We start from the raw sequence: 17,089 nt of genomic DNA, 5'->3' as shown, positions 1-17,089 counted from the left end.
CCACGCAGACACGGGTAGAACGTGCAGACTCCGAACAGACAGTGACCCAAGCCGGGAATCGAACCCACATCCCTGTCTCTGTGAAGCAACAGTGCTAACCACTGTGCTACGATGCCGCCCTACTGTGGGGTCCTAGGATTTGAGCTGATGGCACTAGGCAGAGAGAGGGGACAATCACAGTGAGAGGAATGAGTGGGCTGCATTAGTGTGGCTAGTCCAGAGTAATAGTCGGGTAACTGAAGCATTCATAGAGGGGTCACGGAAAGAGGCAAAACATGTGGCTCAGGAGCAGGAGTCAGGGTGGTCATGGGGACGAATGTAAGCTGAGAGGGAAAGAAAATGATGTGGAGGGTGATGGTTATAGATGCAAGGCTAACTGGGGTAGACTCAAGGATGACAGAGGAGAGAGGAATGATTAAATTGAGTATGTCAAGGTTGATACTTATATTCCCCAAATTCGTACTGCACCCCTTCGCGCCCCCCCCCCCCCCAATAACATCCAATATTATATAGCTTAAATTCAGTAAATAATTAGTGGGTGGCGGAGGAAAGCAGAAGATGGTGGATGAGTCTGGAATGTGATGCACACCATTGTTTTATTAGCTGCGGATATGGGCCCCCGCACTTCCGGTTTGGAGTCCGTGCACGCGCACGGTGGCGGCCTCCAGCGGCCGCGCCTAGCGCCATGGCGGACTCGGACCACAGAGGCAGATGAAGAAGGTAGGCCCACCCCCCCCCCCCCCCCCCCCACCCCGATCAGCCGCGCGTTCAGAGATCCGATGGCTCCGATCTGTCTCCCGGCCGCCCATAAGGCCCCCGGCCTGGTGTCTGATACCCCGGCACCCCACCCCCCACCAGGGCGGCCGCAGACTGAGTCTGCAGCCGCCACGCGAGCTTCCCGACCGGCAATAGCAGGTTAGTTCCATGCCATTGGGAACTCGGCCGGTCAGAAGCGGAAAATCACTGGGCTAGTCTCTGTCAATGGGTCCCTAGCCGCGCGGAGTACTCTGCGAATCACTGGGCCCAATTTCGGCATGAAAGTTGATTCTCCGCCCCCGCACCAAACACGATTTTGGCGTGGGGCTGCGGAGAATCCAGCCCGTTGTCTTCTTTGTGACATTCTGGTCATTGCAGAATCTTGATTGACAGGCAGACTGATGTTCATACCTAGAGTGAGTGAATGACTGTTTGGGCGCCTTTTAAATATGGCTGCCTGGACTGTTCAATGCATGAGGTAAGAGCAGGGACAGCGACATCCTGCCTTGCCACACCACATCAATCGGCTGAGCTGAACAATGGGAGATCACGCATGGTCAACTGTTTTTCTCCACAGTGGAAATCACTCACTTCCACACTCACCAACAGACTGCAGAATGGAAGATAAGGTAGCATAAGGTTCACCTGAGAAGGAGCAGTGCTCCAAAAGCTAGTGGTTTGAAACAAACCTGTTGGACTTTAACCTGGTGTTGTAAGACTTCTTACTGTAGTTATTTTAGCCATGGGGAACGCTGGTTACAGGCACAACACCACTGTTATGATGCCCAATTTTATGTTCCCTACTTAAACCTCCTAAAACAATTTAGTGAAGGAAGAAACCAGGGGCGAAATTCTCCGACCCCCAGCAGGGTCGGAGAATCGCCTGGGGCCACTGAAAAACAGTTGACCATGCGTGATCTCCCATTGTTCCGCCGTGGCAGAGATTCTACACCACCCGGGAAGTGGCGGTGACGGGAATCTCGGCACTCCGATCGGAGAGGCCCCTGCGGTGATTCTCCGGCCCGGATGGGCCGAAGTCCCGCCGCTGGGAGGCCTCTCCCGCCGCCGAGGTTTGAACCACCTCTGTAATGGCGGGATCAGTGGCGCGAGTGGGCCCCGGGGTCATGGGGGGTCGGGGGGCGATCGAACCCCAGTGGGTGCCCCCACGGTGGCCTGGCCCGCGATCGGGGCCCCCTGCTCAGACTCCGGGCCAGTGCCCTGGGTGCACTCTTTCTCCTTCCGCGGCCGGCACAGCCTCCGCGATGGCAGAAGCGGAAGAGAAACCCACATCGCGCATGCGCCGTGCTTCACGGGGGCCGCGCTGCTAGCCCCGCCCGGGGGGAGAATCGGGTCCCGGAAGGGGGCGCGGAGGCTGCCGTGAAACACGGGCAGTTTCACGGCAGCCCTTACGACTCGCCGCATTTGCCGAAAATCGCGCCCTAAGTCTTTGACAGAGAATGTAGTTGTTCCTTACTCTATCAAACACTTCATGATTTTGAACAGCTCCATTAAATCTCTAATTAACCTTCTCTGCCCTGTACAGAATAACCCCAGCTGTCTCTCCTTGTAACTGAAGTCCCAATGCCTGGCACTATTTGAGTAAATCTCCGTTGCACTCTCTCTATGGCCTTGACATCCACTCTAATGTTTGCTGCATATAATTAGACACAATGCTTTAGCTGGGGCCTAATCATCAATTTATAATTCCGTTTATATTGTCTCTTCTCATTCTTCATTTTTACCAACACCTGGGGCGGAATTCTCTGACCCCCCCGCAGGGTCGGGGAATCGCCCGGCTCCGGCGTAACTCCCGCCCCCACCGTGGCCGGAATTCTCCGCCACCCGAAGTCCCGCCGCTGACAGGCCAATCCCTCCGACGTGGTTTAAACCACCTCTGTGCCAAGCGGGTTGGCGGCGTGAGTGGGCCCCCGGGGTCCCGGGGGGGGCACGGGGCGATCGGACCCTGGGGGGTGCCCCCACGGTGGCCTGGCCCGCGATCGGAGCCCACCAATCGGCGGGTGGGTCAGTGCCGTGGGGGCACTCTTTTTCTTCCGCCGCCGCCACGGCCTCCACCATGGCGGAGGCGGAAAAGACCCCCTCCACCGCGCATGTGCCAGTGGTGACGTCAGCGGCCGCTGATGCTCCGGCGCATGTGCAGACCGGCAAAGGCCTTTCGGCCAGCCCCGACGCCGGGCGGCATGGCGCCAAAGGCTGTTGGTGCCAGTTTTGGCACCATCGGCGGAGCGGGAGCCACTCTGACGCGGGCCTAGCCCCTAAAGGTGCAGAGAATTCCGCACCTTTGGGGAGGCCCGACGCCGGAGTGGTTGGCGCCACTCTGCTACGCCGTGACTCCCCGCCCCCCGGGTAGGGGAGAATTTTGCACCTGAAGACTAAATGGGCCAAAATGTCCTACTTTATTCTTATAGTTTTCAAAGGGGATCACATTTTCCCCATCCAGTCCTCAGACATAATAAAAAATTATACTTAGAGCTTCCACTATTTCTTCTTTCGCCTACTTTCAATAAACATGCCAAACCCCAGTCCCCACTAACAAACTTTTTCAAAAAATGTTTGCAGATTTTATTTAAAAGAAGATATTTGAAACTTTCTGGTAGCACCACCACTTCAATACAAGATCACATTAAACAACAAAGAAATTCTTCCAAACAAATATTTTGCTACAAAAGGCATTGTCAATCTAAAATACTCATTAAGATAAAAGTCCTTTGCAACTGAGATTTGTGTACAGTACATCAGTTTAAAAAGTGCCTTTGCATAAAATTAGAATTTGTGCAATGTGTCATGCTAATTTGAAGAGAACAACATAAATGAAAGCCTCCCTTTCTGAGCTATCATATTTCTTTGCAAACAGCTGCCTTGATTCATCTGTATAAAGTAAACATTTTTGAAGCATCCTGGAATCAGTTTGCGGAGTCTTTTAAGATACCTCAAAGAAAAAAATTGAATTATGCAATTCTTCAGTGGCCTTTAATAAGTCTTTCAAATATTTTATTCAGTGGCAAATATTTCATTGAAAGCTCTAGCGGCATTGAATGTCAGCTCGGTTGAGTTGATTCCATAATTCCAGTGGGAGTGGTGCTCAATGAAAGCGCATGACAGAGAATTGGAGCTGCAGATTTGTAAGCCTATCACTACCATTTGCTCCTATAAGCAGAACTTCTCAGCTAGAAGAGTGCCATCGAGCGCGACCTGGTCGTTAGATTGCAGGAGTGGCCAAAATCGGGAACCACGCTAGACGCCAATCAGTTTGAATCTAACCTGCTCGGTCCCGTTAACAAGATGAGGATCCCACTGCAGCATGGCGAGAAACCAGTTACCATTAATTAAACCCAATCTCCATACCATTAACAGGAACAAGCTCTTATCTAACGGCCTCCCGTGGTCTAACCGTCTCCCCAGCAAGTAGTCACGCAGGCGCCGTTTAGTACACCTTTTTAAAATCATGAAGCTGGTGGAGTAGCTGCTGTGGGGATCCGAGGAGTTAAGTAGCTATCGCTGATCCTGGCAATGTGCCTGAGACATTGGGGTTGTTAACCGAGTGCTCGGGGCGCAGACCCCAGAGGGGGACAGGTGCAGGGGGGAACGGGAGTGGGGAAAAGGGACCTCAGGAGGGGATGGCCTCGGTCGGAAGGGCCGCCCTGGGCAGGGAGAGGTAGGTATCCCAGCATCCATGGGTCCGTCATACTTCCCCCCACCTGCCCCCCCCCCCCCCCACCCCCGGATTGTCCGTATTCGTAATGGGGGCAGTTCCGGCTACTGCCTATCTGTCCCACCGACCACCCCACTGACCGTGGCGGCCTCTGGACGCACAGCTGGAGGCCATTGCCAATAGGAAATTGGCAATCGTGGTAATGTGAGCACTTCACAGCCCGCGAGTGGATTCACGTGGGTAGACGTGTCACATCGCAGGTGAGAGTTACTGCCTTGCATCACAACCAGACCATGAGGCCTGGATGTTATGCCTGAACACCAGAGGCAGAAGCCAATATCCGAACACCCAAGAACTGGGCCTCAGCTCCGGGGACATCACGCAACCAGAGGGTGGGTTGGAGAGGGTCCAGAAAACATTACCAGTAGGTGTCCAAGGTACAGGGTCAGAGGTTTGGTGCCTGGGGGCTCCCACTGCCACCTGGGGCTCATGTGCATGGCATGTTGGATGGCACGCTGAGGGATGGCAGCAGAAGTGGGGGAGCCATGGGAGACCAGATAGCATCGGCATGGAAGCCATCGCTGAAAGACTGTCCCCCAACCTCGTCCAAGCCTTACTAATATTACAGAAGATGGATGATGTCTTGGACTCCGCGGAAGATGCCCTCGCGGTGCTGGTAGCAATAAGGAGGCCAGATACCGGAAGCAGCGGCAGTGCCGACAGATGCTCGAGGCGACGGCCCATTTGCAAAAGCCGGCCCCACATCCTGAGGACCCGCCACCCAGAGGGGGTGGCAAGCAACAGCCCAAGGTGTACAGGCGTCTCTGGTCTTTCAAATAGATGATGGACAGCATGTGCTGCAGGAGTCTCTGCCTCAACAACGGGATGGTGCAGCACCTGTGGCATCACGTGGAAGAGGAGGATATCCGCTCCCGATGGCCGTCAAGGTAACCGCAGCCCTGATCCTTTACGCCTCAGGATCATTCCAGGGCTCGAGCAGGGATTTATGTGGCATATCCCAGCCAACAGCCCACAAATGCATCCGTGAAGTCACGAATGCCCTGTTTACCTGGGCAGCTAAGTATATAAACCTTGACCTGTACCAAGCCCAACAGGATGCCCGAGCAGCAGGATTTTCCGCAATCGCTGGGATGCCCCTGGTCCAGGGGGTAATAGATGCATGTCGCCTTTCGCACGCAGAAGCATCGGAGAATGTCCTTCATCAACAGGAAGAAGTTCCATTTGTGTGTGATCACCACATGAAGATCATGCACGTGTGTTCACACTTTCTCGGGAGTGTGCACGATAACTACATCTGGGGGTTGGGGGGTGCCCATACGGTGGATGCCACTCTGCAGAACCAGGGGCCAGGGTGGATGGTTAGTGGGGTGTGCAGCAAGTTGGCTACCTTGCAGGCTGTGGTAATGGTGGTTCCTGCCTGACACAGTTCGTGGAGGGTCACCCTAGTCACTCGGCCTGTTCCCCCCCATCTCCCCCTCCCGGCCCTGGAGGGGCCTCCCCATCTCAGCCAGCCCAGCCAGTGTCCGGCCTGGCAGCCTGAAGTCACTCCTCTCCATGTCCTACCTCCTCTTTCTTTCCTTCAACGCCGGCTTCATGATTTTTAAAAGCACAAATGAACTGCGTCGTCGGGAACTCAGCCCATCCGAGGCGGAGAATCACAGAGCCCCGAAGAATACCGGGTCCAGCCCACTAATGACAGGCAAACGGTTTTTACTGTATATGTATTGGCACTGTTGCCGAGGTGACAGAGAATCGCCCGCATTGGCGCCCGCCGCGATTTTGGCGTCGGAACCTTTTCTCCGCACAATCTCCAATCCCAATTTTGGCATCGCCAACGGAGAATCCCACCCATGGTTTAATACAAAATTAAACATGAATTACAAAAGTATTAATGTCAAAATAATAAATTTTCAAAAATGACCAATTAGTAAAAAGCCCATTAAAATGTGCCAAACAGCAGAGTTAATCAAAGAAACACTTTTCTTTTGTCTTTTTGCTTAAGAGACAGAACTAAAGAGAGACATGATGAAGGAGCTGCACTCCAAAAGCTAGTAATTGCAAACAAGCCTGTTGGACTTTAACCTGGTGTTGTAAGATAGACTAGGTCCCAGCATCAGCAGGGAAGTGGTGAGGACCAGGCCTTAGCTAAGGAGTTCAGTTTAACAAACACTGAACTTGCATTGAGCTCTGGTTGCCTTGGTGGAATTCATATGACAGCAGGTGTCAGAGAGGGTTGCCTTTCATCCTGGGTTTTCCTCCTCTCCCAACATGCTTTGTGGAGTCTTTGATGAGGAAGGACAAGGAAGACCTGGGGCTGGATTCTACGATTTCCAGACTAAGTACTGACGCCGGCGTGGGAACAGTGGCGTTTACGCCAGGAAAAATGGCACGACAGCTGCACTGATTGCGGGGCGGTTGGGGGACTAGCAGCCGCACCGGGTAAAGCTCCCGGTTCCCACGCTGAAAACGGCTGGAGAATAGCCGTATCCATGGCTGCGAATGCACATGGCGGACGGTGGCACAGGACACAGTCTAATGAAAAATAATAGCAAAGTGTTCCGTCAGGAACTTGGGCCATTAAGGGCGGAGCATCAGAGGAGGGCCTCAGGTGACGTTTGAAGCCATCCTGACCCCCGATTTTGGCGCAAACAGGGATCCTCCGGCTGATTGGCAAACGCAATTTTGGCGCTGGCGATCAGAGAATCCTGCCCCTGGAGTTAGTTTCCAACTCATTCAGAGGGCGGAATTTTCCAACTTTTTGTCTAAATATCAACTCGGGCGGGAAATGTGGTGTGTAGCCCGCCAGCTGCATTACACGTTTTTCCAGGCAAAAAAAGAAGGCGTGTACCATGACGACGCATTGTGGCAGCCCGGCCCGTCAGCAACATCAGCTTTCAACAGTTCAAGGGTGCGTCTGACTAAAGAAAATTTAAAAAAAGATCCCCCCAAAGACACATGAATCCCCTCAGGAAACCCGCACCCCACAGGCTTGCCACCCCCTCACCATGGACATCCCCAACAGAAACACCCCCACCCCTCCCCTGCTGTCTTCCCCCCCCCCCCCCCCCCCCCCCCCCCGGCAATTCCTGCGGCACTGGCCAAGCCAGGGGGCAGATCCCCATTTGGCAAAGCTGTGTAAACCCCACAAACATGATGTCACGCCGGAGGGGACGAGAGAATCCTATTGCAGTGGGACAGTACAGCAGGGAAGCCTACTAATTATATGTAAATGTATGGCAATGGAGTTCCTGACCTTTCGTAGCAGGAAACTCATTATGTCATTGATGTGGGTGGAACAATGGGATTGGGAAATCCCACCGACATAAAAGCAGTTTGGGGACTCCCGTTTGGGGATTCTCCACCCTCACCGGCTTTCCCGCCAGCTGAAAATGGAGGCAGAGAATCCCAGTTCAGCTCTCAGGGTTCTCATTCTCACTGAAAGTTAACCACTTGCACGCACGTGCATGCGCACGCACACACATACACATCCAAACACACCCTCACTCCCCATGAAGATTGGACACTACTCCAGGAGAAATTGATTAGGACATGGCCCTCTTCTCATTTGGCAGATCTACCCAACCACCAACCACTCATCCCAGGTCACCTGTCTCCAGCCCTTCCTCTGCCTACCCGACCTCCAGCCTTTCCTGGGCCGACCCGACCTCCAGTCCTTCCCGTGACTATCCGACCTCCAGCCCTTCCTGTGCCTATCCAACCTCCAGCCCTTCCTGTGCCTATCCAACTGAGGGGCAGCACGGTAGCATGGTGGTTAGCATAAATGCTTCACAGCTCCAGGGTCCCAGGTTCGATTCCCGGCTGGGTCACTGTCTGTGCGGAGTCTGCACGTCCTCCCCGTGTGTGCGTGGGTTTCCTCCGGGTGCTCCGGTTTCCTCCCACAGTCCAAAGATGTGCGGGTTAGGTGGATTGGCCATGCTAAATTGCCCGTAGTGTCCTAAAAAGTAAGGTTAAGGGGGGGGGGTTGTTGGGTTACGGGTATAGGGTGGATACGTGGGTTTGAGTAGAGTGATCATTGCTCGGCACAACATCGAGGGCCGAAGGGCCTGTTCTGTGCTGTACTGTTCTAACCTCCAGCCCCTCCTGTGCCTATCCAACCTCCAGCCCCTCCTGTGCCTATCCAACCTCCAGCCCTTTCTATGACTACCTGACCTCCATCCCTTCCTGTGCCTACCTGGCCTCCAGCCCTTCCTATACCTATCCGACCTCCAACCATTCCTGTGCCTTTCCATCCTCCTACTCTTCCTGTGCCTACCTGACCTCCAGCCCTTCCTGTGCCTACCTGACCTCCAGCCCTTCCTGTGCCCACCTGACCTCCAGCCCTTCCTGTGCCTACCTGATCTCGAGCCCTTCCTGTGCCTCGCCAACCTCTAGCCGACCCCAGGCCTGCCCAATCACTGACCACTCCTTACCACTCCTTTCCCAAACCCTTGCTTGCTTTCGATCCCCCCCCTCCTCCCACGTTCCCTTGTGACCTGCCGCTTGCTTCACCGTCTTGACTCTGTGCTCCTTCAGCAGCAGTCGCCTGCACAGGAGGGTGGGAGAACAGGAACTCTGAACACAAAGGAGCAACCAATCATCTTCACAATATTCACTTCTCGTCCAATCAGAGGCTGATTCTCTCCTGAGTTTGCTACTGATCGACTCATCGGCTGAACCTATCAGCCACAAATGTGTAAAAATCAGCCTCTGATTGCACAAACAGATCCTTGCAGATCTTTCATTCAATTTACCCCTAATTTGAAGCGTGAGTCCATAGACTAGATACAGAGGCTTCACGGACCTGTTTGTGGCCTGCAGGCTGAGGATTGGCAAGCCTGTTCCGTAGCTTATGATGGCAGCTTCTACTTGTTGAGGTCCCTTTTTAACTCTTGTAGTGAATCCAGACTCACCATATACACTGACAACTTGTTGCAAAGAACCCTGACTGCTGCAAAATCAAATTCCTGGCACTTGATCCTCTGCTTACATAGCTTGTACTGATGTTATCTCATTTTTAAAGTTCAATCAAATGCTGAGGTTGTAAAATTCTGGTTCAGCCTGAGGTATGAAAAATGAAATATGAAAATATGAAAATCGCTTATTGTCACTTCATTGAAGTTACTGTGAAAAGCCCCTAGTCGCCACATTCTGGCACCAGTTCGGGGAGGCTGGTACGGGAATTGAACCGTGCTTCTAGCTTGCCTTGGTCTGCTTTAAAAGCTAGCGATTTAGCCCAGTGTGCTAAACCAGCCCCAAGTAGCTCGTATCAGTGGCTAGGGATCATTGTTTATGATGTAGGCCAGAGGCACTAACTTCAGTCTTCCCAATAATTAATTTGAGATTTTGACTCATCCAGGACTATGTATCAAACAAGCAGTTTGAGAGATCAAGAGAGGTGGCAGTGGAGTAAAACTGTGACATAAAGGTATATTTGGAACCCAATGCTGTATTTTCCAGTGACGTCGCCAAGCAGTAGCATATAAATGAGAAATAGGAAAGGGCCAAAGAGAAATCCTTGGAGGACTCCAGAGTTAACAACGTAGAAGCAGGAAGAGAACCCATTGCAGGAGATCATTGCAGGAGATTGGAATTCACTGCCCTGAAAGAGTAGTAGAGGCGGGAACCCTCAGAATCTTTAAGAAGTATGGGAATGGGGATGTTTTATTACAATTGTATAAGGCATTGGTGAGGCCACATCTGTGTGCAGTTTTGGTATCCATATCTGAGGAAGGATGTTCTTGCTCTGGACGGAATGCAGCGAAGGTTTATCAGGCTGATTCTTGGGATGGTGGGACTGTCATATGAGGTGAAATTTAATTGGTACGGATTATATTCATTGAAGTTTAGAAGAGTGAGAGGGGATCTCACAGAAACTTATAAAATTCTAACAGGATTAGGCAGGGTAGATTCAGAAAGAATATTACCGATGATGGGCGAGTCCAGAACGAGGGGTCATAGTTTGAGGATAAGGAGTAAATCTTTTAGGACTAAAGTGAGGAGAAATTTCTTCACCCAGAGACTGGTGAATCTGTGGAATTCACTAGCACAAAAAGTAGTTGAGGCGAAAACATTGTGTAATTTCAAGAAGGAATTAGATACAGCTCTTGAGGCTGCAGGGATGAAGAGATTTACGGGAAAGGTGGGATCAGGGTATTGAACTTGATGATCAGCCATGATTATAATGGATCGCAGAGCAGGCTCAAAGGGCTAAATGGCCTCCTTCTGCTTTTATTTTCTATGAATGTTTCTATATAAGTATTTAGATGAGCACTTGAAATACTATACCATACAAAGCTATGGACCAAGTACTGGAAAATGCGATTAGAACAGTGTGTGAAAGGGTAACTAGAAACAAGGAACCGATGACCTAAGTGGGGTGGGGTGGGGGGAGGGGGGGACAATGGTGAGGGGAAAACGGATGGATGGAAGAAATGAAAATAATTGCGAGAAATAAAATTGGGATGAAGCTGGAGGAGAGTTTTCACAGTTGGAAGTTGTTGAACCCAATATTAAATCCGGAAGGCTGTAACGTGCTTAATCGGAAGATGAGGTGCTGTTCCTCCAGTTTGTGCTGGGCTTCACTGGAACATTGCAGCAGGCCAAGGCCACACATGTGGACATGAGAGTAAGGCGGTGAGTTGAAATGACAAGCAGTAGGAAGATCTGGGTTCTGCTTGCGGACAGATCAAAAGTGTTCTGTAAAGTGGCCATCCAGTCTGCGACAGTCTCTCCAATGTAGAATAGACCACATTGGGACCAACAATGCAATAGAGCAGATTGAAGGAGGTGCACGTGAAGTGCTGCCTCACCTGAAAAGAGTGTTTAAGTCCTTGGATGACGAGCAGGGAGGAGGTAAAGGGGCAGATGTTAAACCTTCTGCAATTAAATGGGAAGAGAGTGAGGTGTTGGAGGTGATGGAGGAGTGGACCAGGATATCCTGGAGGGAACAGTCCCTGCAGAACGCTGATGGGGAGTGAGGGGAAGATGTGTTTGGTGGTGGCTTCATGCTGGAGTTGGAACTGGCGAAGGATGATTCTTTGGAGGATGATCCGGTGGTGTGAAAAGTGAGGACAAGGGGAACCCTTTCCTGGTTCTGGGAGGGGAAGGGAAGGGGTGAGAGCAGAGGTGCGGAAGATGGGTTAGACACATTGCGAGCCCTGTCAACCACAGTGGAAACCCGATTAAGGAACAACAAAGAGATGTCAGTAGCATTGTTTTGGAAAGTGGCATCATCAGGACAGATGAGCCGAAGGAAATGGAACTGGGAGAATGAAATGGAGTCCTTACAGGATGTGGAGTGTGAAGCGCTGTAGTCAAAGTAGTTGTGGGAGTTGGTGGGCTTGTAATGGATGCCAGTGGACAGTCTATTCCCAGAAATAGATATAGAGGTCAAGGAAGGGAATGGAAGGAAGTGTTGGAGATGGACCATGGGAAGGTGAAATAGATGTGGAAAATGAAAGCAAAATTAATAAATCCTTCCAGGTCCAGATGGGAACATCGAGGAGCACCAAAACAGTCATCGATGTACCGATAAAAGAGTTATGGAATAGGATCGGAGTAGGACTGGAACAGGGAATGCTCCACGTACCTCATAAAGAGACAGGCAAATCTGGGACCCAATCGGGTACCCATAGCCACATCTTTGGTTTGGAGGAAGTGAGGCAGGTAAAGGAGAAATTGTTGAATGAGAGGACAGGTTGAGCCAGACGGAGGAGAGTGGTGGTAGATGGGGATTGTTCAGGCCTCTGTTCTGGGAAGAAAAGGTGATCCCTAAGACCATCCTGGTGAGGAATCGAGGTATAGAGGGACTGGACATCCATGGTGAAGAGGAGGTGTTTAGGACCGGAGAACTGGAAGTTGTTTATATGATGTAGGGAATTGCAGATGTTGGTGGGAAGGGACTGGACTAGAGGAGAGAGGATGGAGTCAAGATAGCAAGAAATTAGTTTGGTGGAGCAGGAACAAGGGGTACGGCGGGCCTACCGGGACAGTCCTGTTTGTGTATTTTGGGGAGGATGTAGGAGTGGGCTGACCGGGCTTGGGAGATTATGAGGTTGGAAGCTGTGGAGGGAAGATTTGCAGAGGAAATGAGGTTAGTGACAGTCCTGGAAACAATGCTTTGGTGCTCATGGTGGGGTCATGCTCCAGGGGAGGTAAAATGAAGCGGCTGAGAATTAAAGCTCAGCCTCTGCGAAGTAGCGATCAGAATGCCAGGCAACAACAACTTTGTCAGTGGATTTGATGGCAAAGTCAGGGTTGGGTCTGAGAGAGTGAAATGCCGCAAGTCCAGCAGGTGACAGATGTGAGTGAATGAGAAAAGCAGACAAATTGAGACAGTCGATGTCACGCCAGTGAAAAGATCAAGAGCAAGGTAAGAGGCCGGAGGGTGGGGTCCAGGTGGAGGGATAATACTGCAGATAGCTAAAAGGATCTGCCCGAAAAAGTGAGAATGGAGACTAAGCCAAGCCCAAACTTCGTTGAGGTGGGGACATAGGGTATGAAGCTGTGTCCTTTGCTGAGTACAGCACGCTCTACCTTACAGAGGGGAAGGTCAGAAGATATAGTGACTAACCGGCCAGGTTTGGGGTTAGAAAGGATATGGTCCAAGGGTGGGCTGCGCTACCAGCGGAACGGAGAATCCCACAGGTGGAGAATTCAACTCCATATCTTTTTCTGTTTCCAGCGGGCTCAATCTTGTTGTCAAATCACATGGGAGTGAATCGATTTAGCTGAAGGCTGGCTTCTGTCATGCCGGGAGGAGGAGACTGAGACGGGTCATCAGCTTCACCATTGACTTTACATTCACATACTGGGCCGTGTCATTGTTAAGGATAGGGATGTTCATGGAGCTTCCTTTCCCTTTTAGTTGCTTAATTCTACACCTACCTGTGTGACAGACCTGTGGAGCTTTGATCTGATCTGTTAGTCTGTTGGTTGTGGGAACGCTGAGCTCTGTTTTTAGCATACTGCTTCTGTTGTTTAACATGTATGTAGTCTTGTGTTGTATAGCTTCACTAGGTTGACATCTCATTTTTAGGTAAGCTTGGTTCTGCTCTTGGCCCTTCTACACTCCTCACTGAAGCAGTGTTAGTCCCTTGACTTGATGGTAATGGTATCGTGAGGAACATACCAGGCCATAAGGTCACTGATTATGGTGCAAAAGTGTACTGTTTCTGATAATGGCCCATAGTCACTCAGGGATGTCCAGTTTTGAACAACTAGATCTGTTTGGAATCGATCCCACTTAGCACAAGGGTGGTGCTACGCAACATGTTGGAGGGTATCCCCAATGTGAAGATGGTATTTTGTCTATGCATGGACTATGAGTTGGTCATTCCTGCCAATACTGTCATGGACAGATATGTCTGCAACAGGAATATTGATGAGGTTTTCCCCTCATGTTCGTCCTCTTGCCACCTGCTACAGGCCCAGTCTGGCAGCTATGTCCTTTAAGCGCCAGCCAACTTGGTCAGTAGTTACATTGCCAAGCTACTAATGGTGATGGACATTGAAGTGTCCCACCTAGAGTACATTTCGCAACCACAATGCTTCTTCCCGTGATGTTCTGTCATTATTATTAATTATGTTTTCCTTCTTTTAATAGGAAGGTATCCTGAGCACGTGGATTTTCTACAGCGACAATACAGCAGTACCACTGACGCTCTATGATGTTAAAGACTACAACCTGACAGTTACCACGTTGAATGATAAAGTAGTCTCTTCTACCCAGGATGCTGTCTGGTCTCTGATAATAGCAGAAGGTGAAGGGTCAGGTGAACTTATCAAGCTGGAACTGGGGATCTGTGAACCATGTAAAAAGACCAACCGTAAGAGCTTACTGTTTGTAACACTGGTCAATGTGAAGGTTCACTTTGGTTCTGACGATGATTCAGAAGAGGATCTAGAAAATACTGGTGAGGATTATGCACCTGATGGAGTTAGATTTGAAGGCAACCCAGTTGGACATAAACCAAAAGAGAAGGGTCAATTTGACTTCAAGTCAGATACTTCAACTGGTGACCGTGAGGAAAGTGTTATACGGAAGGTTAGCACAACAGTAAAGTCAGCTGTGGAAGAAAGGACTGACTCAAGAATGGAACCTGGCAAGGGCACCGATGGCATGCAAGATAGTGGAGTGCATTTTGATAACACAAGGGTGTCCAGCATGCCTGTTGATATTGATATCACAGATCTGCCAAAGGATCTTGCAGATCCTGATGATGAATATGCCCCCACACCAAGGGGTCTGACTGACTTGGAAATTGGAATGTATGCGCTATTAGGGGTCTTCTGCCTTGCCATTTTGGTTTTTCTAATAAACTGCATTGTCTTTGTTCTCAAGTACAGGCACAAACGTATTCCCCCAGAGGGCCAAGCAAGCATGGACCATTCACATCACTGGGTGTTTCTAGGCAATGGACAACCCCTTCGTACTCAGGCTGATCTCTCACCCCAGCCTGAAAGTCCTGGCAACCCTTTAGAAAACATCCAGACCTGCTGCCACAGTGACCATCAGAGCAGCGGCAGCTCACAGACAAGTGTGCAAAGTCAGGTGCACAGCAGAGCAGATGGTTCGTCTGGGGGCTCAGTAAGAGAGCACAGCGAGGATCCACTGCATTCACCCACTTCCAAACGCAAGAGAGTCAAGTTTACCACTTTCACCACATTGCCATCAGAGGATCTTGGCCTGACCTATAATTGCATCCCCATAGCCGATGAGGAAGACATTGAGTGGGTCTGCCAGGATATGGGGCTCAGAGACCCAGAGGAACTACACAGTTATATTCAGAGAATAAAGGAGATTGCCTAGACTGCTGCTGATTTTCTTTTGGTGCATTTATATTTCCCAGAAGTTTGCCACATGTACAGTTTTTGTTTGACCCACAGTAGGAGGCTGCAATGCGTGGAGGTCCACTGAACAGAAAAGCACTATAACATAACACTTGCGGTCAATTGGCCACAATAAGGCTTCATTAAACATATATTTTCAGTGAGAAGCTGATCAAACACTTTGAAAAGATTATACTCTACTGGAAATGGTATTAACAAATTACAGTTTGCGGGAGGCCTAATTTGTTCTCAACATAAAAATGGCTAGTATAGCACAGAAGCATACTGTTCACAGTTATTTAAGTATGCTGGGATTGTTTTGTGTCGGTGACAGTAAAATGAGACAGCATCAGCATCACATGTGAAAATACACATTTTCAACTTAGACTCCAATAGTCTGCAAACTGCAGCAACTCACATGCAATGCAATGATGGATTGGTTTGAAAGTGCAATACAAAACTTGCAGTTACTAGATTTGAAAGAACAGATGTGATAAACCTGTATCGAGTGGGTTGGCCACTGAATCATGCTGATTGCTTTAGTCAAAACTGGTAGTGAAACTAAGTAGCAAACATTGAATTTTAAATTTTAATCACAATTTGAGTCCATGGTCAGTTCTGTACCTTGATGATGTCTGTTCCATTCAAGTTTACGTTCCATTTTATTTGAAGCTATAGAAACAATTGAAGCAAGTGCATGGCACAAATTGCAGTAACTGCTGGTTGGAGGAAAGCTGATACATAAGTGATAAATCAAAGCGATGAAAAGGATACGTTTCTCTGTTTATGAAAAACAAGTAATGTTATCTAGCTCTCAGTGAACTGTGACAACACAAATCTATGAACAGTATATGTCATCATCGGCCTCATTACATATTCATTTTAATTTAATATGTATACTTCCAAAGCAATTTATTGGAAATGCAGGAGCAGAAATATTCATATATACAAGCTTTCTTAATCCACCAGTGTAGAAATCAATTGTGTTCAATTGTAAGTGTATACATTTTTAATTTTCAGCAACTAGGAAACTATAATTTGATCTGCAAAACATTAATAACAAGGGAAGTCAAAAAATTAAGAATTCTGGAAGGATTCTTCATGTCTAGTTGGATAAACGAGGAACGGCATCAAATCAACATGATGCTTGACAGAAAATAAGCCCCAAATATCATTGGCCATTGTAAATAATAATAGAAGGAGAATTTAGCTCAAATTGGTTATGAATCTTTGAGGTGTATGCATGCTTGTGGTGCTGACTAGATATTTCTAATCAGTCGAGCTCTAAGAACTCATCTGGACACACCAGTGACAGCTGTAGGCCAATAGAATGTGTTGGCGAAGCCACCTGGTCTCGTGCAAAATGGAAACACATTTAAAGAGCATTATCAAGATTTGATAGGTTAAAGACAGGGTGAACTGTTTTCACTGTGCACCTACTAATTGCCAAATCGCTTGAAATCTGGTGTGAGCAGCTATTTAGCAGGAGTCTAAACAACTGTAGATCCCCGATAGTAGGAGTGAGTTAGGTTTATGATTATTAAATGCTTATGATTTATTATGTTTCGATTGCTATATGACCAACACAATACAACATCTGACTGTCTTGCGCCACTGATTGGGCCAGCATTAATTGCCCATCCCTAATTGGCCTCGAACGGGGTTTCATTTCAGAAGGGCATTTAAGAGTCAACCACAGTTCTGTGGATCTGGAGTCACATGTAGGCTAGACCAGGTGAGGAGAGAACCAATGGGTTTCGAGCAGTCATTTCATGGCCATCATTCCAGATTTTCATTGAATTCAGATTTCAC

At 49.4% G+C, this 17,089-nt stretch overlaps 1 protein-coding gene across 2 annotated transcripts in view; it reads left to right on the top strand.

Moving 5' to 3' along the window:
• Positions 1-15,876, top strand: part of tmem132e (transmembrane protein 132E) — a 780,602-nt gene extending 764,726 nt beyond the window's left edge. For both annotated transcript variants that reach the window (XM_038813827.1, XM_038813828.1), the window contains exon 9: positions 14,052-15,876. In XM_038813827.1, coding sequence (XP_038669755.1) covers positions 14,052-15,257 — 1,206 coding nt within the window. In that variant the 3' untranslated portion in view covers positions 15,258-15,876. The remainder of the gene's footprint in view (positions 1-14,051) is intronic.
• Positions 15,877-17,089: the final 1,213 nt, after the last annotated feature.

The sequence above is a fragment of the Scyliorhinus canicula genome, chromosome 12 (assembly GCF_902713615.1).
Source record: "Scyliorhinus canicula chromosome 12, sScyCan1.1, whole genome shotgun sequence".
NCBI classification, from domain to species: Eukaryota; Metazoa; Chordata; class Chondrichthyes; order Carcharhiniformes; family Scyliorhinidae; genus Scyliorhinus; species Scyliorhinus canicula.
The sequence above is the reverse complement of the archived record's forward strand: the minus strand, read 5'-3'. Positions and strand labels throughout refer to the sequence as shown.